We start from the raw sequence: 22,462 nt of genomic DNA, 5'->3' as shown, positions 1-22,462 counted from the left end.
AATATTATTCCATAAATACCTGAGTAATGGAGTTTTTGAAGATTCTGTTAGACTTCCAGAAGTTTCCAAATGTGCAGGTTCGTGCACATCTCCTAGTTTTCCTTGCCCACTTGTTTCTGCTTTTCTGCTGCAGGTTAATCTAGACATCTCTTCTTCCTGATCAGATTCTGAATTCTCAAATGATGCTTTACCTAAATTCTCCAAAGTTTCATGCTGACTTCTCTCACCTAGTGGTCCGAGCGATATAGACTCGGACACCAACACAGAAGTAAATACCTTTTTCTTTGCTGAAGCCTCTGTTTTTTGAAAATAATTCCCTGTAAAAGAGTTGAGACTTATTCAGTGTTATTCAAAAACTTCAGTTAGTTCCTTCAACGATAACCTGTTCGAGCAATTCCAGAAGAGGGCTACCAAAGATGATCAGAGAGCAGGAGCACCTCTCCTATGAAGAAATGCTGAGAGAGCTGGGGATGTTCAGCCTGGAGAAGAGAAGGCTCCAGGGAGACCTCATTGTGGCCTTCCAGTATCTAAAGGGGGCTTATAAAAAGGATGGGAAAGGAGTCTTTGCTCAGGTGGATAATGACAGGACAAGGGGAAATGGTCTTAAACTAAAAGAGGATAGATTTAGACAAGACATTAGGAGAAAATTCTTCACTCAGAGGGAGTGAGGCACTTCAAGAGGTTGCCCAGAGAAGCTCTGGATGCTCCATCCCTGGAGGTGTTCAAGGTCAAGCTGGATGGGGCCTTGGCCAACCTGATATAGTGGTGGCATCCCTGCCTATGGCCGGGGGGTTGGAGTTAGATGATCTTTAATGTCTCTTCCAACCTGAGCCATTCTATGATAATACCACAGTCCAAAAGATGGGGGTAGTGTTAAGATGGCTTGCATCACAAGACAAGGGCTGAAGTTTTGTGGTTTTGTTGTTGTTGTTTTGTTGTTGTTGTTGCTGTTCTCTTTTTTAAAACCACCACTATGAATTAAGAGTTCACAGTCTACTTTTAAAGTCTGTAAAATCTTACAAATGCTATGTGGAAAAGCTGGGAAAAAATTGAGGCAGTGTGGCTTTACCACCCACATCCTTTAAAACACACACTAGATTTTAGTTTAGCAATCTAGCTGTTTAATTTTCCACAATTTCGCTTTCAAGTTTATTTCAGGACAAAGAAATAGTTCTTCAAATCCTTCATAGGCTCAGATGATCAAAGACTGTATCATCAGGAATTCTGCTTTCCTTCTGTTGATTCTTCAGAAGCAGATTAAACTGTGAATGTATTTTTTAAAGACTAACACAAAATAAAATTTTAAAAATGTATTTTGGCATAGCATGGTAAGACATTGGTTAATACCTTTAGTTATTAGCACTCACCAATAAATGGAAATATTTGCTAAGATAATAGGCTTGGTCCAAAAATACTCCTGTAATTCATGAGTAGACTATGACAATGCTTTTAGAACCATTCCTAACCATTAATAACCACCTATATAATCCAACACAATTAGTTTATAGCAAAAACATGAAATTGTGGTATTAGGGTATTACAGTGAAAATTTCATTCAACTACGTTAGATAGCTGCTGACAGGACCATTTAGCACAATGACAAGTATTAAACTGTAATGTATCATGCATTTACATTCGTTATGCTTCATTTTTACAAGTTTAAATTTACCTACCAGAAGCTCTCTTTGGAGATTTTGTGGATTTAGTTGGAGAACCCTGTTAAAAATAAAAAAAAAAAAAAAAAGAGACAATGAAAGTTGACAGAGGCACATCGTGCATGTACACTTCTAAGAACGGGAGTGATAGAGAATACATCTTCAGGAGAGCACCATTCACCATTTATCTCATTTCCTGAGCAGGCTTTTCAAGGTGTTCTCATAAAAAATGACTCAAGTCAAAGAGGTCAAGACAAGAAGTCAAAGAACGAGGAAGATTTTTATGCAGTCCTTCCTAGAAAAGCTCTCTGAGTCATTTGGGAAATTATCACACATTCCCTCACATGGATGCACTACAAAATCCTAGCCTACTCATACAAATTGATGGAAGTCACTCCCACAAGCTTGGTCGTATTCTAAAAGGACAGAGGGAAGCTGAATACAGGCTGGCCTGTTTTAATTTGTGGGTTCTTTTAGACTAGTGCCCACTAAGTTTAAAAAAAAAAATTAGGAATATACCTAATAAGTTCTTTCTGTAATAGATACCACTAGGAATCATAATGTCTGCCAGTCATCCAATACATATTTGAAGTTTACCCTCCTCCCATGTAACTGTCAGAAAGGCTGTGGTGAATGAACCAAACAATAAAACATATTACCACCCTACCTACTAGGAAGTTTAATGAAAATATTTAAGAGCCAACAGATTCTCCAGAAAAATAATACTAGAATTAACAGTCTTTAGACTGCGTAGGGTTCAAAATAAAAAGCAATCTATGGATACTGATTTTCCTTTGAAATTGTACAAGTAATTGCATCACTTGCTTAGAATTGTACTGTTAAACATTAAACATAGCTAAAATGCTCTACTACAAGTTAAGTGTTAAGCATTTACACTATGCATACAGACACACTAACCAAATTACCTTCTCACCTTACAAGGGCTTTCAAAGTTACCCTCCACTACAGTAGACAGAGTTTTCTTGGCAGGAGGAAAGTAATTCTCTGCAAGCTCAGCCGCTGACCTTTTTTGAGCTGTCTGCACCAAATTTAGAACAGGCTCTGCAAATGCATTCTGTAGTTTTTTGGTTTCCATATTGCTGTCTAAAGATGGATCAAGTTCATGTGCTGCAGTTGTCAAGGATCCAGTGCTGTTTATATAAAAAATCATTACTATGACTGTGAAAAAGAAGCCAAAATTTACCTTGTATAATACTTCTATATGGAAATTACCCATGGATCATTGGTGATAGTCTTTGTTACTTAAAGCCAGTATTGGCTTCACATGTACTGTTTACCATCAAGAACTATTTTGCTGCACTGCTTTAAGGAAAGTTAGCGAACTGAAATTTGCTAGTTAGTCACATCTAATTATCTTAGATATTCTGTTTTAACTCAATTTGATACTTCCATAAAATGTAAAAATATGTCAATTGATTAACTGCCCCAAATAATCCCATAATGCATTATTATTTACATGTGCTGCCGAATCTTCATTCCCACCCTCTCCCTGTTCCCCCCGTACAATCTCAAAAGAGAGTGAGGAATCTTTGGAAGCAGCAGAGACTAGACAATAAAGTAAAGCAGTTAGAGAACAGTGAGACAGATGTATCCTAACTCTGCCTGTCAGTAATTCTGTTTATCATCAGTAGTTCCACACCAATTCACTCTTAGTTATTGAATGGATAGATCTTTAAGAGAATGACATTTTCCTTAAAGTTCTCCACACTGGTGGAGAAGCATCACACCTCTAGTTTTGACCTGAGAACTTTCATTAATACAATAGTACATGTTACAACATAACAACACTTCCTATTCTTCAGAATCTTTTTGCCTTTGACATTTTTCTTTCTTCCCAAGCTGAATAGGCGATTTAATTCAACCATAATGTAGAAATAATTAAGTTATATCGCACTGAAGAACACTCCTGCTGTACACTCAAAGGGTTTGATATACTCAAACCCTTTGTCTCAAAATACTGTCAACTAGCTAATATTCTACTGAGTGAATTCATTTATTTGCCTCTTCTGCCTTTAAAATAATGGCACAAACTAAAGAGAACAATATCTGAATTTGTCTGCCATTTATCCTATTCTCCAAAGGGCCATCTAGACTAAAAATTTGGAAGAGCAATTGATAAAAGAAGTTTCAAGGTTTTTTTGTTTTGTTGCTTTTTACAAAATTGTTAAAGTACTGTAAAAATGCAAACATGCTTAGATTTACCATTTTCAATTACTTTTCTTTCCAAACACCCATGATAGAATGAAATTCAGTTGAATAAATGACTTTTATTTTAAAAAATCGACACTAAAGAATAAATCAGAATTAAAGTTAACATTGACACCAAAAACCCAACTGATTAAAACAGTAACTTTAAACCTCTGATGAGAGTTTTCTCCAATCTGATTTAAGCACTTTTAAGACTCTGCCCAGCCTACTAAAATGATTTCCTCTTGCATTTATTTCTCCTTTTGAGAAGTTTCACTCTGTAATGCACGTTCAAAGGATAATCAAGATTCACGAAAAGCATTCCACCTAAGATGCTCAAAAGTAAAGCGTTTACCTCTCCACTTCAGCCAGGCCTGTTTCACTTGCACTTTCTGGGCTGATAATTATTGGCGCTGGTAGTAATGGTTCAGAAGTTTGTTCCAGCAAAGCAGATGCATCAAATTCTTTTGAGTCAGTTGGGATTTCCACCAATGTTAAAATGAATGTCTGTTCTTCATCTGGACATCTACGATCATCATTCACTACTATAAATTTCCAGTGAAATAAAAAATTAACAAAAATCTATTATTCAAGTTTCAAACCATATTGTTCGCTTCTTCATGCCCTCCCCCCACCCCCCTTGACTAGTTAGCTTTTAGGTGCTTGTTTCTCCAGGCAAAAAGACAATGGGGATATCCTTCAGACAATATGCTTGCTTTCTTCTGAAACAAGATACTCATCATCACTCCCTGGAGCTCAATCATTCCAGTGAAATCCTTAACACTATTCATGATGAAGAATATTAAGCATAGCTATTGGAGATGGAACCTTTAAAGTGAGTGTTCTAGTATTAATGAACAGTTTGATGTTCATTTAAACTTGTGTAATGGTCAAATGGCTCTGTCTCTAAATGCTACTGTCAGGTATTAAGAGTTACTTTTTGTAGTGGCAGGAGTAGGTTGGATTTTTTCAGTCAACTGAAGATTTTTCCTTTCCCCAGTGATTTGCAGAAGAGGGCCTGATAATTATAGTCAGAAACTGAATAAATGAGAAATATAAATAATTTAGTCAAAATTATGGAAGTAACAGACAACTGCCAACTGCCATTAGAATGAATTTATGGAGATAACATTTTTAAAGGTTTTTCAAAAATGGAAATCAACAGTACTACTCTGTTACTTAAGACAGCTCTCATTTTTGATGATATAAAGCTAGTATTCCCAATCTTAACTAACTTTTGGTTCTTTTTCTAATTAAAGATGATTTACAAGGCTCTGTTCCAAGACCCTTATAAGCATAATGACAGACACCTAAAAAGAAATATTAACCCAACCTTTTGCACATGCTCAGGAGTTTGGCAGGAATACTGCAATCTGCATGTGAAGAAATTATTCTGGGCTTCTGACACTGATTTTCTCACACCTTAGCCACGTATTGGTTCTAAACCAGCTCCATTTCAATTTGCTTTAACAACATGCAGCCATTACCTTCGTACCTTTCACCACTTCTAATCAGTTAGCAGCTGATTGCCAGGTAAAGAGGGAATTCTGTTTTCTTCCATTTTCTTCCCCCTCTTCTCCTTTTTTCACTTGCTTGGACTTGCACAGTCCAGTCCACCTGCCCACACAACTGTGACACTGGCATCAACTTGACAATTCCATATGCTCACTACAGCTCACTAAGCAAGTGGAAAACTACACAGGTTGTCGCCCTCCACCACCTTGACATGTGGCAGGTGAGTCAATCAGAGGCTCATAACATGCTTTAATAAGTGCTAAATCCAGCTATGGTGAGTAGTAGGATCTCATTGCAGGGAGGAAAGAGCAAGAAGTTCCCCTTCCATTGATATTTAAACTTAAGGTGCCATTCCAAAAGTTCCCAAGTCTAGGCTGTGTTAATGAAATGTTATGAAAGGGTGGGGAACAGCACTATGCTGTGGGTTCGTATTTTTGCTTATGAAGTAGATTGTTTAACTATGTCAATAAAAAAACATTTTCATTTTGTTGATTCATCTTTGCATAACTGCAAGACACACAAGTGTGGAGTTTTGCTGACTTAAAATATGAGAACATGCTACCTGAAGTCTCTTCTGTGCTGCTTGCACATTGCTGTTGACAATCCTGAGCACACGATTCATTCTAGAAATATAATATTTGAAATAAAACAAGTTGGTTATTCTGAGAAATAACTCTAGAGAACAAGAAAGAAACAAAACATGTCAAATGCTGAAGAGACAGAAAATCAATGACATCATCATAATTACATTTTGTCAGGTTTTATTTCTAGCTAATCTAGGGTGAAGGATACTAGCCTGTCAAGACAAGAAACACTTGGGCAATATATAATTTATATGCAGCTCACTGTATTGATAGTTTGTTGAAATAAATTTATATTTCCTACAGCACAACTGTTACTGATGACTCACACAACAAATTGCTCAGTGGCACTATCCCCAACCATCACAAAACCACTGCCTGCCAAAGACACCAAGCTCTGCAACATACCTACGCTTTGTCTTTTATAGCATGCACCTTTGCTAAGAACAGCAATATTCTACTACAAGCTTCCTCCTCTCACACTCTCTGCCAGTCCAATATGAGCAAAGTCTTTGTACCCTGGTCTAACCTTAGATGGGTCTTGATACATCTGCAGGTTGCACTGGGGAAACAAGCTGCTACCCATCAGCTGTTCCACATTAAGTACATGAACACTGGTATCAAGCAACACTAAAAACCTTGCGTGAACTGACAGTGAATCTCTCTCATGAAGAAATATGACACTTCTCTAGCACAAATATGCTAGAACTGGGATACACAAGCCACTGCAAAGCAATGGATGTGGAATACATACATTACCGTGGTCAAATAGAAAATGTAAAACTTTGTTATGTTTTGAAATAAATGGAAAAGAGTAGAACGAAGGATGAGGGTCAATTTAAATAAAGCTTGTTTTAAGCAAAGCAAATGAAGGGAACAATGAAAACGTAGCGAGTCCAGCAGAACGTAATTTTGATTATATTAAAAAAAAAAGTAACAGCAAGAGGCCAGACTGAATGAATACAGGAGTCTTAGGTAACTTCTTCCAATAAAACTCTATTTCAAAACTCTATTCCTCAAAATTTTGCTAAAATTGATCACTTATTGCTGAAACCCTAAAAACTGAGGCTTGCAAAGATGGGGTTTGCCTGAATGATTAACTTTGATTATACCTGTGCAAAAAAATAAAGAGGGGTTTCATTCACCAGCTGACCTACCAGGTCTGTAAAACGGGTGAACACATTTTCACTGGAAAACTTTTCCTCTAGAGTTTGAGGAAAGGGGCACTTCCAGACTGTAATTACATTATTTACCTGAGCAAAGTTGATTGTGCATAGACTGTGTTCAGCAGGACACGGATTTTGCATAGTAAGTCCATCCACAGAACTTTGATTCATATAATCCTCTAGTCCAAGGTGAGATTTCTTATATTTTGGTGATAAGTTCCCTGAAGTCCTACAATCATCCCTCATCTCTTTCTCTGTTCTGTAAGATACATACCTAGTTAGTTTGAAACCAGTTAAAGGTATCCTGTGTATGGGCTGAATTCTGCATAATTATGCATTTATTGCTAAGATTACATACTTACAGAGAAACAGAGCACCTGTTTGAAAATTACATACTTCTAAGGAAAATGCATAATCCTTAAATAAGTCTACATAAATTATTTAAGCAAAAAGCCCAACACCACTAATTGAAACTTTACTACTAAAGGCATGAGCAAGCACGTAGTCTTACAAGCTTAATAACATTTCCAAATTGATCAGATGCTTAACATTTTCTTTCAGACAGTTTTCTGGGAGACAATTAATTAGCAAAGTAATTAACAAGTACTGAAACAGCGAACCCAAATTAATGTTGTACCTCCAGAAGTTATAAGACAACATAGGAAAGCCTTAAAAGTAAAATACCAAACTCAGCTTTTGTGCATTATCTGTAAACATATAATTTTCGTCACAGATGTACCACATATACGCTTCAACTGCTTATTTTATAAGACTCTAGAAATGAAGTCAAATACTAGCTGATGATTTCTTCCTACCTCTCTGTATTGTTCACTTGTTTGACAAGTTCCATACTAGTTGCAAAATTATGAAGAATTAAAGAATCACTTGCAGTTGGTCTGAGCAGTTCTAGTTCCACCCCCTGCATTTCTGCAGTACTTCTCAGGTCTGTAGACTCTAAGATATATAAATATTATTTTATCAGTATTTATACATATACTTGCATATATGCATATTTACACTTATACATGTGTATACATATACATACACAGAAAAAATGTGTAGTTCCTTGTAAATTATTTTTACATATAAGCTTTTGTCTATTAAAAACATAGAAGTGTACATATTATTGCACTATAAAATCTATTTTTTTAGTGTGTATATAAAGTGCATACACACACAAGTTATGCACACCATAGTAAAAATTTTGCTGGTCTGTATTCACGGGTTAAAATTAACATCAACGAGATATATACACATATATCAACTTGCCTTAGTATTTTGTGTTTTTTTTGCCAGTAGTATGAATATAATTAAAAATTTGAATGCCCTACACACCACCATTTTTCTGTAATTGCTTGAAGAATACCAAAACTATTCTTCATATCGCCCCTTCTGGCTTTAGTGGAAGGGAAGGACAGTAATAACAGAGAAAAAAAGTCCAATGTACTGTACAGTATTTCTGTCATTGCCAGACCAGTAATTGCTACTGAGATTTCATTTTATTTGGTGTTGTATAAAACCATGCCATAAACAGATAGTCTGCTGTTACAGCAGTGATGCACAATCTGTGAACATGAACAGAAGTGAAAAATACTTTCAGCCTAGTTTTGTTTTATAGACATGAATCCATAGAAGAAACTGTTTCAAAACCCTAGGATTAGAAACAGGCTTACCACTTTGAACTTGGTCCAGCTGTTCCACAACTACATTTGCATTAAGTGGCTTCTGAGGTATGTTTTCATCAGACCTCAATACTCCAAAGTTTGGCTGCGGCTTCAGGAGTCTGCCTCTTCTCAGTCTCCTATTATTCACCATTGGCAGAGAGCTATTACTACAGGTAAAAAGAAATGCCATCAACATTGCTAGCTGTTAAAATCAAGAACTATGTGATAAAATTAGTATCTTCAGCAAAAATCATTATGCAGAGAAGAGATAGGAAAGGTGTAGTAGATGAGAAAATGAACAGATGAAATACAGACTGTAACTGTCAGTGAAAGCACGAAGGCTATTTGGCAGAACAAAAGAAAAAAATAAGGATCAGCTACACTGGGAATTGGAACACACAAGTTTGCTGCAAACTAGTATGTTCTCTATCTACAGAAATAAATAAAATATGTAAAAAACGTGAGAAGATCAGCATTGTAACACTGATTATATGAAATTAAGTTCTGGCCAATAATATAATAAAAGAACCATCTAATTTAAAATCAAAATCTCTAATTTTTCAGAATGGTATAATCTGATAGTTTGTTCAAGCAGTCAACATGTTACAGTCTTCCAAATAAAGGAACATGTTCACTACCAGATTTTTCTGAAAAGCTGTTCCATCAAGCTGTTTCAACATTTGCAAATGTTTTAACAAAACTAGTAAACACGATGATATAAGATCAAATAGTTCCTTGACATCCACTTGCTCTAAATGTAGAGCACAGATCAGCACTGACACATCAGTGATTTGCCTTGACCTGATTAGCCATAAAGTACTTTGGGAAAATGAGCTTGGTAACTAGCAGCAATCCATACCAATGAAGTTCTCACATTCTTCCCTCCTCAACATAAGCATAACTTTAGAAGCTAAGAACAAGTTCTACAGTCTCCAAATCACATATCAACATCTCAAAAATCATAAGAAAAATACAAGAGGCATTTCCCGTATTACATCACAAACATAAGCAGTGCTATAGGATCTCTTCCTGAAGTAATTTAATCAAATATATATATATATATATATATATATATTAAGGTACTAATTTAACCTGGTAGCATTTTTCTCAAAATATTCTTCAACACTGGTTCCTGCATCATTGCCTTGATCCTCTACATTAATGTTGCTTCCGTCATCACAAGGGACCAAATTCTTCGTAGACGTGGCTGAAGAAACTAAGTACTGATTAGGAGTCCTATTTTGCTCAGAGTAATCGTGGGTCACAAGGCTACTGGCCAAGTTCAATTCATCTTGAGTAGGTAACATTTGTGTCGTATCTGGTTAGAACAATAAACAAAATAGAAGAGCATAACTTAAAAGACAGAAATTAATATTCATCCAATGAAAGCTGACAATAAATTCTGTATAAAAGTCTAAGAAAAGCTAGACTAAAAATGTAATTTCAGGTTACAGCTACTTAGGAAGCTATGCTCCAATTTAAAGGCCTGGAATGATCTCTGATACCTTTGCTCATTTAAGCTTGGATCCTCTTTTCTGTTCAACTGATGTAATCAACATAGATTAATTCAAACATGTCCTTCTTTAAACAGCTCTCAAAACATTTTTCTAGCACAGTGATGCAGTTGGTAGTACCCAGTAAGGTGCCTTGCTTTTTCCAGCCAAGCTGCATTGCTTAGTCTCACTCTGTGTTACAATTCAGCAGAACACAATGCATAAAAGACTCCTGACCTCCCGCTATGCAGCAGCATGGAGAAGAAGCATGGGCCCAGAAAGCACAAGGAAGGCTTTGTCTCAAATCAGATCATACCTTCAGTGCTTGTTTTTAACTGGAACATTGGATCACCCATTGCAAGTAAAGTCATGGCAGCTTCAGTGCTTCCATCATTAATTCCTGCAAAGTTGTTCACACACAGGTTAAAAGTCACAAGTATATTTATCAGAAATTCACTTACCTGTATTCAAAAAGCATTTGACACTATCATCAATACATCACAGAACGCATTTTTAAATTGTTGCCATTCACAGATCAAGATACTCATAGACAGATGGCAATTCCCACTAAATTCAATATTCCCTGAAGGATATTCCCTGAAGGAACTGTAGCCTGTGGAGGACGTAGTAAAATAGGCTTATCCTGGATCCTGTGTTAGGAGCTGTTCGTGAAGGACTGTAACCCATGGGAAGGACCCCATACCAGAGGAAATGTGTGAAGAAGAAGGAACAGCAGAGGCAAAGTGTTAAGAACTGACCACAGCTCCTGTCACCTCCTCCCAAGTAGGGTAGGGAATGGCGAGTCAGGAGTGAAGGAATGATGCTGAGCCTGGGAAAGGGTAGGATGGTGGTGGGGTGTGGCAGGATTATGTGTTTTTGTCTTTTTCTCTACTTCTAACCACCCAAGTGTACTTTTCAATGGCAATAAAAGTTGAATCTGTTTGGCTACGTGATCTCCCTGTCTGTATCTCAACGCTTTTCCATTTTCTCCCACTGTTCTGTTGAGGAAGAGGATTGACAGAGTGGCTTGGTGTACATTTCACAGCCAGGTCCAACCCCAGCTAACCCACCCCACCACAAATGGAAAAGAAAGAGGAACTAGTTTAATTGCATAAATCCATAACCTGTAGTGTTAATCCATATCCCAGTTTAAACCTCTGTTTCCTAATCTCTACCCAGAATACATCCCTTCAGCTATCACTAACTGGTCATATATGAAAAAAATAATAATTCCATCCTCCAAAACTATTGTACTGAAGTAAATCAAAAGAGCATAGCAGACTTCCCCTTCTTCAACTGCAATGGTAACCCATTCAATTTTAATTGCTCTTCAGAAAGACTGACAATGTATTTAAATTCCAAAGTGAAAACTATTCTAGAATCCAATATATCTGTATGAGTAACATATCTCACATGGAAAGAATATTTTCTTCTGGAAGGCTGTGGTTACTCTTTCAGTATACTAGCTTAACAGTCCAGGATATATTAAAGTCAGAGATCATAGTGATGGCAAAGCTATGAATCTACCTACTTTTTTATCACTTGGTCACACACCAGGTTAAGTTGTAAGTAAGCATTTCTAAAGTTTCCTCTTCTCCAGGTACAGCTAACTGCAACACGGAAAGCATACATGGGACATAGAAAATGTACATTCTAACCCTGAGAAACAGAACTTTGCAATGCTTGGTTCACCTACTTGATAAACAATAAGAAAGCAAACTGTTTAAGTCTCCTCAAAATATGAGCATTTTTCCTACAATAAATGAACATCCTGCAATAACAACTGGTTATTGGTAGCAAGTTAAAGGGAAGACATGAACAAATTCATTTCATATCTACCTTTGTTCACTTCTGGATTTTCATTTACAGTTGCTTCCTTAAATAAAAAGAAAAACACATCAAAGATATAAATAAAGATATAAAGATATAGATCTAAACAGAAAAGATATGAGTCTGCAATTTTAATCTAATATAACAGTTAATTTTCTGCCCAAAGGTTACCCTGGCTTTAAAATGGTATTTTAAATGCCGACAGTATTTTACAGTTTTCCATTATCAGCAGGTCAAGGGAGGTGATTGTCCCCCTCTACTCTGCCCTTGCGAGGCCCCACTTGGAGTACTGCATCCGGGTCTGGAGCCCCCAGCACAAGAAGGATATGGACCTGTTAGAGCAGGTCCAGAGGAGGGCTACAAAGATGATCAAGGGGCTGGAGCACCTCTCCTACAAAGGAAGGCTGAGAGAGTTGAGGCTGTTCAGCCTACAGAACAGAAGGCTCTGGGGTGACCTCATTGCTACTTTTCTGTACTTGAAGGGGACTTAAAAAAGATGGTGCATTATTGGGCAGATAATGAAAGGACAAGGTTTTAAATGGTTTTAAATTAAAAGAGGGGAGATTTAGATTAGAGGTTAGGAGGAAATTCTTCACTCAGAGGGTGGTGAGACACTAGAACAGGTTACCCAGGGATGCTGTGGATGCCCCATCCCTGGAGGTGTTCAAGACTAGGTTGGATGAGGCCCTGGGGAACCTGATCCAATGGGTAGCATCCCTGCCTGTGGCCAGCGGGTTGGAACTAGATGATCTTTGAGGTCGCTTCCAACCCGAGCTGTTCTATGATTCTACGATATGATTCTATGCCAGTAGCCACATAGCTTTGTAGCTACAATGAAATCAAACAAGATGTTCTTACAGTTGGTGAGGTGTTCACTTTTTCCTCCCTCTGGATCACTGGCTGGACAGATATATGAGAGAGAGTTTCTACATCTGTAGCCACCTGCACCTCTGGGATATTCACAGATATATCCAGCTGTAAAAATAATTTGATAAACATTTCAGTTCATCCGCCCCAAAAGAAAATCCATCAAATGCCTTTTTTTTTCTTTTATATAAAGTATTGACTTAGCTGATATTGAACACATAGTGGGATACCTCTCAAAAATCAAATGGGTTTTATTGCTTTTCTTACTTCTTCCAGTTTTAAGTCTTCAGGGAAAAAAATCAGTTCTACCTTCTTTCTATGTAAGATTTTCTAATGTAAGGCTAGGGAATATATATGTACACACATACATATCATTTTACCTGATTTTTTTTTCTCTTCTCTAACATTATACTTATACTGAGAACCTCAGACATTTGACAGTTTCAGGAACAAGAACTTGAAATTTGGCAGAGAGGTTATGGTACTGCCAGAGAAATTCTTGTGAAAATCACTGCTTGATCTACATAGTTTGCAAAGCTTGCACTTTCACTATTTTCCACTGAACTATTTTAATCTGGAAACAGCTGAGTCCTCAGGTATCTAACCATACCCTATACTAGTATTCAAGACACCTGTGTGTTAAACCAGGTAACTTGATGACCATTCCCAAACCTAATATACATCACATCATTGAAATGGAAATCTTTGATTCAGTAAAACTTTCCCTGAAACACCTTTGCACTCCATTATTATTCTAGAGTTTCCTGTAGTGTTTTGACTCAGCTTTAAATTCTGTTGCTGTTTCACGCTGACCAAGAAATAATGTGATTAATTCAGGATTAAAAAGCAGGATTTCAACAGAAGAGAGGAAGAAGATTAGTACTAGTAAGCAAAAAGGAGAATTAGACTGAAAGAAGAGGTCATGATGACCTGAAGTATGAACGGAAGTGGTTGGATAAACACATTTGGAAATAGGCAAGAAAACATGAGATAGGCAAAAAATAATAAAATTACATTAATTTCTAATTCATTCAAAACCAAGTACCTGTGTCAACCAAACATCCCTGCCACGGTCATTCATTCTTAATCAAGTAAACTAAATTGCAATACTTCAATTTCAATACTTCAGTTTACTTCATTCTTAATGAAGTAAACTAAATTGGAATAAAACCTCCACCACGTAGTAGCAGATATTAGGATAAAGTCTTCTGTTTGAACAATCAAAACAAATGTACATACACAGAACACAGCTACATCATACCTCCTCCATGGTTTCCTCTATCTGAACGGGAACAGGTTCAGGAGATCGAAGACCAACAGGAACAAAAACTGGAGCTTTGTTTACTTCCTCTGGTGCAAAACATTCATCCTCATCATCAGGCTCAAAGTCATCTGCCTCCTCCTCTTCCTCCTCTTGAGAAGCCCGGAGAGTCACTAAGGTTATCTTTGAACTTCTGTGCTCCTTTCCAGGTTTCTTTCTATGAGCAGTTTTCATACTTTTGCCTCTGGTAGCACTCTGTTTAACTTCTTGTCTTTGATTCCCCTTCTCACAGCAATCAGCATCAGATTCAGAAGCAAGAGATGAAGCAGTTCTTATCTCCAAACCATGCTTTGGTAGTGCTATATGTTTTGATGACCTTCTAGACTGCCTTCTAGAGCACAGAATAAGAGCATGTTTAAAAAATAATGAAGTCTAAAACTTCTCCCCTCCTGTTCCCCTCCCCAGAAAAAGCACCTTAAATAAAAACAAACTCAATGAATAGAAAAGGATCACTGAAATCAGCAGTACTATCTAGTTACTTCCTAACATATATTGGCATTCAGATACCACTTCATCTGAAATTCAAAGCTTCATGTATGTATAAAGTATGGGTTTTAAGTGTGTATTAAGCAGTTTCAGAGTGCTGAAAAGTTGCATAATGAAGTTTACAAGATGCACAATTTTTTCATTAGAAACAGATAAATTAATTTTCATTTTCTTGGACTTGGAAGTTGTGTGCTTTTTAAATTATGGGAACATTTCTAGTTCTCTGTTGATAATACTGTACTAGGAAACCCAAACTGAAATTTCAGTTATCTAATGCCTAGAAAGTAGAACTGTTAAAGTAGAACTGTTAGATGATAACTAATTATTTGCTCTTAATTCTTAGACAGTAATCCTTTGCATCAGCTAGTTACCATTTCCATCCTCAAAATGATGAACGTGACCACTTTAGGAACCAAAAGTAATTCCAAATTCTCCCCTCCCCCCCCCACAGAACAGCTTCCATGGGGAAAGGAAACAAAATACTAGCAGATGGAAATTCCTGTGCAGTTTTTCTTTCAGCAAATCCCATGGTCCCTTTGTCCCCAGGACAGGTCATCCTCTTTAAAATCAGGAATTTCTGTTGAGATCAAGGTAGACCCTGGAGTAGGTTGGTGGGAGTGCTGGCTATGTTCATTTAATGAGCATGCAGATAGGGTTAAAAGGCATAATTCCGATGGAAAACAGAAGCACTGACATCCTACATGTATTCTCTCCCTCTTCCCACCATCTATCTTCCTCACCTCCTCATTTTCTCTCTCTCTCTCACACATTTCAAAACTATAACTAGTAATCAAGGTCTAGAACCAAAAAAAATCAATTTAGCTTACAAGCTAAAATTAGCTGTTTTACCTTGTAAGACCGTCTGAATTTTTTTGCTGAGAGGTAGGAAGTTGAAACTCATCTTTTTCTACTTGGTTCTCACTCTCCGATGACACCTCTGGAGACTGCAATCTACTATTCTGCCTGATTCTTTTACAGGATGCTTCTTCAATAGAGTCTATAAAATCATGTTTTCCTGTAGCCTCTGGGAAGGATGCTGCTTCCACTATGTTACTAGAGTTCTGCTGAACAGAAGAGACAGTTGCTATCATATTAATTGCCACATATTTTTAAACTGGTTTTGGTAACAGAAAATTTAAAAAACAAAGTTTGAAGATCTTGAACCTATGCTCAGCTGAAATCTGATAGTTTAGAATGTCTTTTTTTTTTTTTTTTTTTTTTTTTTCATATCTTAAAGCAGAATTGTCTTTAGATGGTGTTATCTATGATGCCTGAATTTCCCACTGGCACTAAGTAACATACCAAGTCCATGCTCAACTTACCACAAGCAGCAAAACTTCAGCTGGAAAGATGAATTGCTTTATGTTTTCTGAAACTACTTATTTATTTTAGAGAACAACATGAGGGAAGGAAAAGTTATGTTGTCTGCCCTGGGAACCAACTGGGAAGAAAAAACTAATGCAGAACAGAGTTTCAGCGTTATTCAATCACATACAGAAATATTGATTCACTAACCGCAACTTGTAACAGAAAAGGAAACAATCTGGGCTAGCTCAGGACTTGGGAGAATTCAAGTAAAACAAAGTCTGAACGTTGTTCACCGACTGTCCTGGTTTCAGTTAGGACAGAGTTAATTTTCCTCCTAGTAGCTGGTAGGGTGCTAGGTTTTGGATTAGGATGAGAAGAGTGCTGATAACATGCTGATGCTTTAATTGCTGCAGAGCAGTGCTTACACTAAGGCAAGGACTTTTCAGCTTCTCGCTCTGTCCTGCCAGCGGGCAGGCTGGGGGTGCAGCAGGAGCTGGGAGGGGACAGACCCAGGACAGCTGACCCTAACTGGCCAAAGGGGTATTCCATGCCATCTGACGGCATGCTGAACAATGTATAGGGGTGGCTAGCCGGGGTGAGGGGCCAGCTGCTCAGGGTTGGGCTGGGCATTGGTCAGCAGGTGGTGAGCAATTGCATTGCGCATCACTTGTTTGTACATTTTATTATTATTATTTCCTGTCTTAATAAACTGTCTTTATCTCAACCCACAGGCTTCACTTTCCCATTTCTCTCCCCCATCCCAGAGAGGGAGAGGGGAGGGTGAGTGAACGGCTGTGTGGTGTTTAGCTGCCGGCCAGGTTAAACCACAACACCTACAGATCAACTTAAAAGTTGATCCATACTATTATGCAAATATGGATTTTAGGTAGCATTTGATATTAGAAAGCTGCCTTAATATATATTGTTCAATGAATAACAAACGTTAAATTTATTCACAACAGTATTAGCAAGTATTTATGATAATGCAGGCTTCTGCATATAAACTGCAAAACTTAAGGCAACAGTGTACATAAAATATTTCCACAGCTTTTAAATTTTTAAGTCCATTAATTCAGCATCACTTCCAATGGTGAATTACAAAACTGAAAGCATCTCCTTTAACCTTTCATAGACATATATTGGATTTCTGTCATCTATGAGTTCTAACAATACAAGGGCCGAGGTATAAACTGGCTCAAAACTCATGATCAGTACTTACCGTTGATACATCTGTTTTTTCTAACAATAAATACTCTTCTGAATTTCTAATCTTGACATTGTTCTCATCTCTTCTGTTTCTACTTTCTTCAGGGTGACCTCTTTTTCTGTGAGCACTCATTAGGTTTGGCTTTGGGTTCCTGAGTGGTTCCCTTGCTTCATGCAAAGGTTCTGTATCACACTGTTTTCTTTCTTCTCCAGAACTTAAATTAATGCTAGACCTACAAAAATATTTTTCAAATGTTAGTTCTCATGCTTTATAAAACACGTTCTACAAGATTGTGTCATTATCAAATATTTAGAACATACAGTCAGAAATGAACTTAAGTGTTCTGCATTTTTATTTACTTAATTTGACTAACAGAATAAAAAACAATGAAAAAATTATATAATTTGCTTTTCTGTAGTAATGGACCTTTCTGTTTACTTTTGGAAAAACTTTTCAGGAAGGAAACATCATTAAGATGTTGGGTAAAGTTTCAGCTATGCTACTATAGGTCCCACACATCAATCAACTATAGGAACATTATCTTCATGAATTCCAGTGTTCTAGGTACTATTGCTTTTAAATAGGATAAAACTCTCACATCTCTTCAAGCACATTCAAATCAGTAAGACAGAAACCTTGGGCTTTTAAACACACTTTTAAGCAAGGTAGAAAAGGGGATCCAGGAAACTACAGGCTGGTCCGCCTCACCTCAGTTCCTGGGAAAGTGATGTAACAACTAATTCTGGAAAACATTTATGGGCATATGAATGACAAGAAGCTGACTTGGGAGAATTTAGCACAGATTCACAGTAGGGAAGTCATGCTTGATCAACCTGACAACCTTCTATGATAACTGGCTTGGTAGGCAGAAGGAGAGCAGACGATATTGTCTACCATGACTTCAGCAAGGCTTCCAACACTATCTGCCCTAACATCCTCATAAAAAGGCTGGTGAGTTATGGGCTGGATGAGCAGACAAGGAAGTGCCCTGAAAACTGGCTGAATGGCTGGGCCCTGCAAGTAGTGATCAGTGGCATAGTTTCATTTAAGGCCAGTAACTAAGACTGGATCTCAGGGGTCAACAGAGGGTCCAGTCTAGCTTATCATCTCTGAATGACGCAGAAGAGCCTACCCTCAGCAAAACTGCAGATGACACAAAACTAGGAGTGCCTGATATATCAAAGGGTCGCTCTGCCATCCAGAGAGACCTGAACACACTGCAGGAGTGGGCTGACAGGATTCACATGAAGGTCAGTAAAGGAAAGCACTGAGTCCTACACCTAGGGAGGAACAACCTGAGACAGCCAGTACAGGCTGGGGTCCCACCCAGCTGGAAAGCAGCTTGGCAGGGAAGGAGCTTGGGGTTCTGGTGATCACCAAGTTGAGCATGAGCCAGTAATGTGCCCTTCCTGCAAAGGCCCGTGGCACTGTTGGCTGCATTAGGTGAAGTATTGCAATCAGCTGAAGGGAGGTGATCTTTCCCTCACTTAGCACTGTTGAGGCCACAGCTGGAACACTGGGTCCAGTTCTGGGCTTGCCAGTGCAAGAGAGACATGGACTTACTGGAGAGAGCCCAGCAAATGGCCACAAAGATGAGAAGAATCAGTCTCTTTTCAGTGGTGTCTAGTCACAGAAAAAGAGACAAACGGGACAAACTGAAACACACGAGTTTCCCTCTGAACATCAGGGAACAGTTCTGTACTGTGAGGGTGCCTGAGCACTGGCACAGGCTTCCTGGAGATGCTGTGGAGCCTCCCTCCTTGTGGATCTCCAAAAGCTATTTGGACATGGTCATGGGCAACCTGCTCTGTGTAGCCCTGCTTGAGCAGGAAGGCTGGACCACATGGCCTCCAGAGGTCCCTGCCAACCTCAGCCATTGTGTGATTCTGTGAAATTCCCACCACCACAGAAGCAAAAAAGACTGCAATGAATCCCTTGTCTTGTGAACCCTTGCACAAAGGCTGTGGGATATGATTTCAGAGAATAGAAAAATGAACTCATTAAAGGTTGCTCCATATCAGTAAATATTGAGCAAAAGATGTAACACAGAATTGTTAAACGAGTGTTTGTGAATGGTACTATCTGCCTTCTATGGCACATACATAAAAAGCATCCCTTCTAAAGGATCACGTCACAGCGCATACTTGCATGAATTTCTCTGCCTGACAAAAAAATTGAAGAGACTCAGAATACATCTAATAAATGAGAACATTGGTGGGCTTGTCTAAGTAAGCACAAGTTGCACTGCAGTCTTCAAGGATCCACGTGTAGTGCACTGCACCCTAAGAGGATATCAGTGAGAAACTGAGACAAACTCTACTTGCTCAAATTCCCACCTGTGAAACACCTTCTTGTAAGGAAAATTGCCTTGAGAAAAAATCTGCTAAAAACTCAAAAAAAACGCGTAAGAGTGCCACCTAGTGACCTTCACAGCTTGTAGCATCTAAGAACTAGCTCAGCTCAGAGCCTGCACTTCAAAAATTCAAGTGTTGAATGGAAGGAAACAAGTGGAAAGATACACCAGGTTTTTAAAGAATATTTTATTTTGTCAACAGGAAGTTTTACCTTTCGGTGGAATCTTGAATGTTCCCTATAGGATGTGTAATTAGATGTTGCTCTCCCTTGCTGTGGCAATTTGGTGATTTTTCAGGGGAATAGCGTGTTTCTGACCACAGAGTTTTCGGATCCATGTCCAGACTGTCATCCTTGGCCAAATTACCCACAGACAACAGTCTTTCCATGTCATCCTTAAAATTGGGAAAAAAAAAATATTAATACAAAATAGATCAACTGCAAAATAAAGCATTGCAAGTTATGATCCAGACATCAATTTGAGACAAAACTTTGCTTAAAAACTTTCAAGAAGTTTATGGTATACATCACTGCTCCTTGTTCCTTTAAAGGAGATATTTAATAAAACATACTAGGAATCAACAGTCTTTCATACACAACCACTAAGGGGATCAGAAGAAATCCAGCTAAAGCAGCATGTGCTACAGGTAAACATTTACAATGTACATGACAAAATTTTCAAAGTTTAAAGGACAAGCAGGACAAGTCTTTAAATTTGGTAACAGAAGCCCATGTATTATGTGGCATTAATACATAATTTTTAAAAAACCTCTTGTAAGGGCACAAGTATTAAACAAGAATGTAATTCTTACTGGTCCAAAAATAATTTATAGGTTTAAAGCAGCTTATGAAGATGCCTCAAAAACAGCTGGTGCAAAGACAAGCATCAGAAAGTATAGACAAATATCTGGACAGAATTCTCACTTTTAAGGAGAGAGTTTCCTCAGAGTCTTCTGCTACAGGAAGATTTTTTCCTTTATTTGCTTCTTCCTCAATTGGAGCAACAAGATTTTGTGCCACTGGAGATTCTTTTTCACTGTATGTTCTTCCTAGGTTTGGTCTGGCCCTCTGAAATCGATTACTTATGAGCTGTCCTGGTTTCAGAGCACCCAGCTTGCCTTCTTGGGAAGTGGATTGTTCAGCACTAATGTATTTAAACAATTAAAAAAATATATATATATAACATTGCTTGACTTTTGTTGGGGAGGGAAAATAGCATTTTTGCATTCATTAAGTTTTGAATCAACACAAAAGTGTTAGAAATTCTAATACATTGTATCCTACTTAAAATCAAGAAAATATTTTGTCAAGCAAATTACTCATTTTTCGTTGTGGTTAACATGTAAGAAGGAATAACAAGACTTACCAAGATATCTTCAATACCAAGAAATTTGTGTTGCTAATCATACCAAAGATTCTACATGCTAATACATGCTTAAAACCATAATTTATCAAGAATGACAGTAAAATAGGACAGCACATTGGGATCAATAAAAGACAAAACTATAATATTTTACAAAATTAATCTGTTATGTGTATGACCACTGTATATGGAATACAAACCCAGTAAAACTTCATCTAAAGAAAAACTTCATCTAAAGAGCCACAAGATCAAGTACTTGCCAGATAACTAATGACAAGTAGTTCACCTTAATTAAAAAGAGTACCCTGGAAACAGGGGACAAAGCTGCCTGTAGGCATTGAAAACTAAGCATCACAGAAAGTCAGCTCAAAAATGAACAAAAGAACTGACTCTTGCAAAAGTGTCTTATGCAACAAATAAAAACTTTTCACGTGATTTTTGCTAAACTATAACCTCACCTGCTTTGTTCATGTAATGTATTTTCAGAAATACATGGCACCTGAGGCACCTCTTGCTGTGCCCGCTCCTCATTGCTCAATACATTTGCTTGATGCAATACAGCTTCTTTTTCACCCTTTGATTTGCAATAAAAATAAAAGCATTATCCATTGTAGCACAAAGAAAAAAGGAGAATCAAGCAAGGTTTTAAACCAGAACTGCATTTATAAAAATACAAGCTACATCTCAGCATTAATTTCCCAGTTTGAATCAAGAAAGAAATCATGCTATGTTTATAGAGAGTAATCTTCCTGAGCACATAATGCAATTTCTAGGCAAGTGGGAACATAACTCTTTTCAGTCCTGGGCTACCTACACAGTTAGGCACTTAAACACTATCACTGGCACTCAAGCAAGTGGGTAGTACTCTTCTATTTAGCATTCAATCAACTTCATTATACTAAGCACTAGGGAAAAAAAATACTTTTGCAGATGGAAAAACCTTTGAAATTTAGATACTGTCGCATACACATTCAACACACCATAACATAACCTCAGTTTCTGAAGGCTTTATTAGTTTTAATTCTGTATTTGCACATTGGTTCCACAAAGAAACCACTCAAACACATCCATCCAGAAACCGCATCAAACACATCCAGGTCTGAAAGAAGCTTCATTAGTATAGAAAAGAATCAGACCAGCTGTGAATCTGCGCATTTGTGCAGGACAAAGCAGATGTACATGCATGGTTCACACACCACAAAGGTCTAAAATAGCCAAAGCCAAACCACAAGCAACTCTCTCAGCTGGGAGTGATATACTCCTGTGGCACTGAGACAGGGGCAGTGTGCTCATGCTCTGCTCTGGGAGTACAGCACACAAGCGTTCCAAGCTAGCTCTGCATGGGGTCAAGAATAAAAAGAGCTACAACCACTCCAAAAAATAGGTCACTCTTATAAAACTTAGCTACATTTGAGATTTAAGTGGAGTCTATAAAGAGGCAATCAT

At 37.7% G+C, this 22,462-nt stretch overlaps 1 protein-coding gene across 6 annotated transcripts in view; it reads right to left on the bottom strand.

The window, feature by feature from the left end:
* BDP1 (B double prime 1, subunit of RNA polymerase III transcription initiation factor IIIB) overlaps nt 1–22,462 on the bottom strand; it is a 54,734-nt gene that overhangs the window by 5,592 nt on the left and 26,680 nt on the right. For 3 of the 6 annotated variants that reach the window (XM_035309192.1, XM_035309197.1, XM_035309194.1), the window contains exons 23-40: nt 21,475–21,590; nt 20,578–20,797; nt 19,867–20,048; nt 17,314–17,533; nt 15,636–15,850; nt 14,241–14,631; nt 12,971–13,087; nt 12,122–12,158; nt 10,599–10,682; nt 9,882–10,107; nt 8,799–8,956; nt 7,941–8,079; nt 7,213–7,384; nt 5,941–6,001; nt 4,219–4,408; nt 2,590–2,806; nt 1,674–1,716; nt 20–317 (exon numbers count right to left, since the gene is read on the bottom strand). In XM_035309192.1, the coding sequence (XP_035165083.1) occupies nt 20–317; nt 1,674–1,716; nt 2,590–2,806; nt 4,219–4,408; nt 5,941–6,001; nt 7,213–7,384; nt 7,941–8,079; nt 8,799–8,956; nt 9,882–10,107; nt 10,599–10,682; nt 12,122–12,158; nt 12,971–13,087; nt 14,241–14,631; nt 15,636–15,850; nt 17,314–17,533; nt 19,867–20,048; nt 20,578–20,797; nt 21,475–21,590 (3,086 nt within the window). Of the gene's footprint in view, nt 1–19; nt 318–1,673; nt 1,717–2,589; nt 2,807–4,218; nt 4,409–5,940; nt 6,054–7,212; nt 7,385–7,940; nt 8,080–8,798; nt 8,957–9,881; nt 10,108–10,598; nt 10,683–12,121; nt 12,159–12,970; nt 13,088–14,240; nt 14,632–15,635; nt 15,851–17,313; nt 17,534–19,866; nt 20,049–20,577; nt 20,798–21,474; nt 21,591–22,462 lie in introns of those variants that run through there. The other 3 variants (XM_035309195.1, XM_035309193.1, XM_035309198.1) reach the window with 3 other exon arrangements.

The sequence above is a fragment of the Oxyura jamaicensis genome, chromosome Z, assembly GCF_011077185.1.
Source record: "Oxyura jamaicensis isolate SHBP4307 breed ruddy duck chromosome Z, BPBGC_Ojam_1.0, whole genome shotgun sequence".
Classification (NCBI taxonomy): domain Eukaryota; kingdom Metazoa; phylum Chordata; class Aves; order Anseriformes; family Anatidae; genus Oxyura; species Oxyura jamaicensis.
The sequence above is the reverse complement of the archived record's forward strand: the minus strand, read 5'-3'. Positions and strand labels throughout refer to the sequence as shown.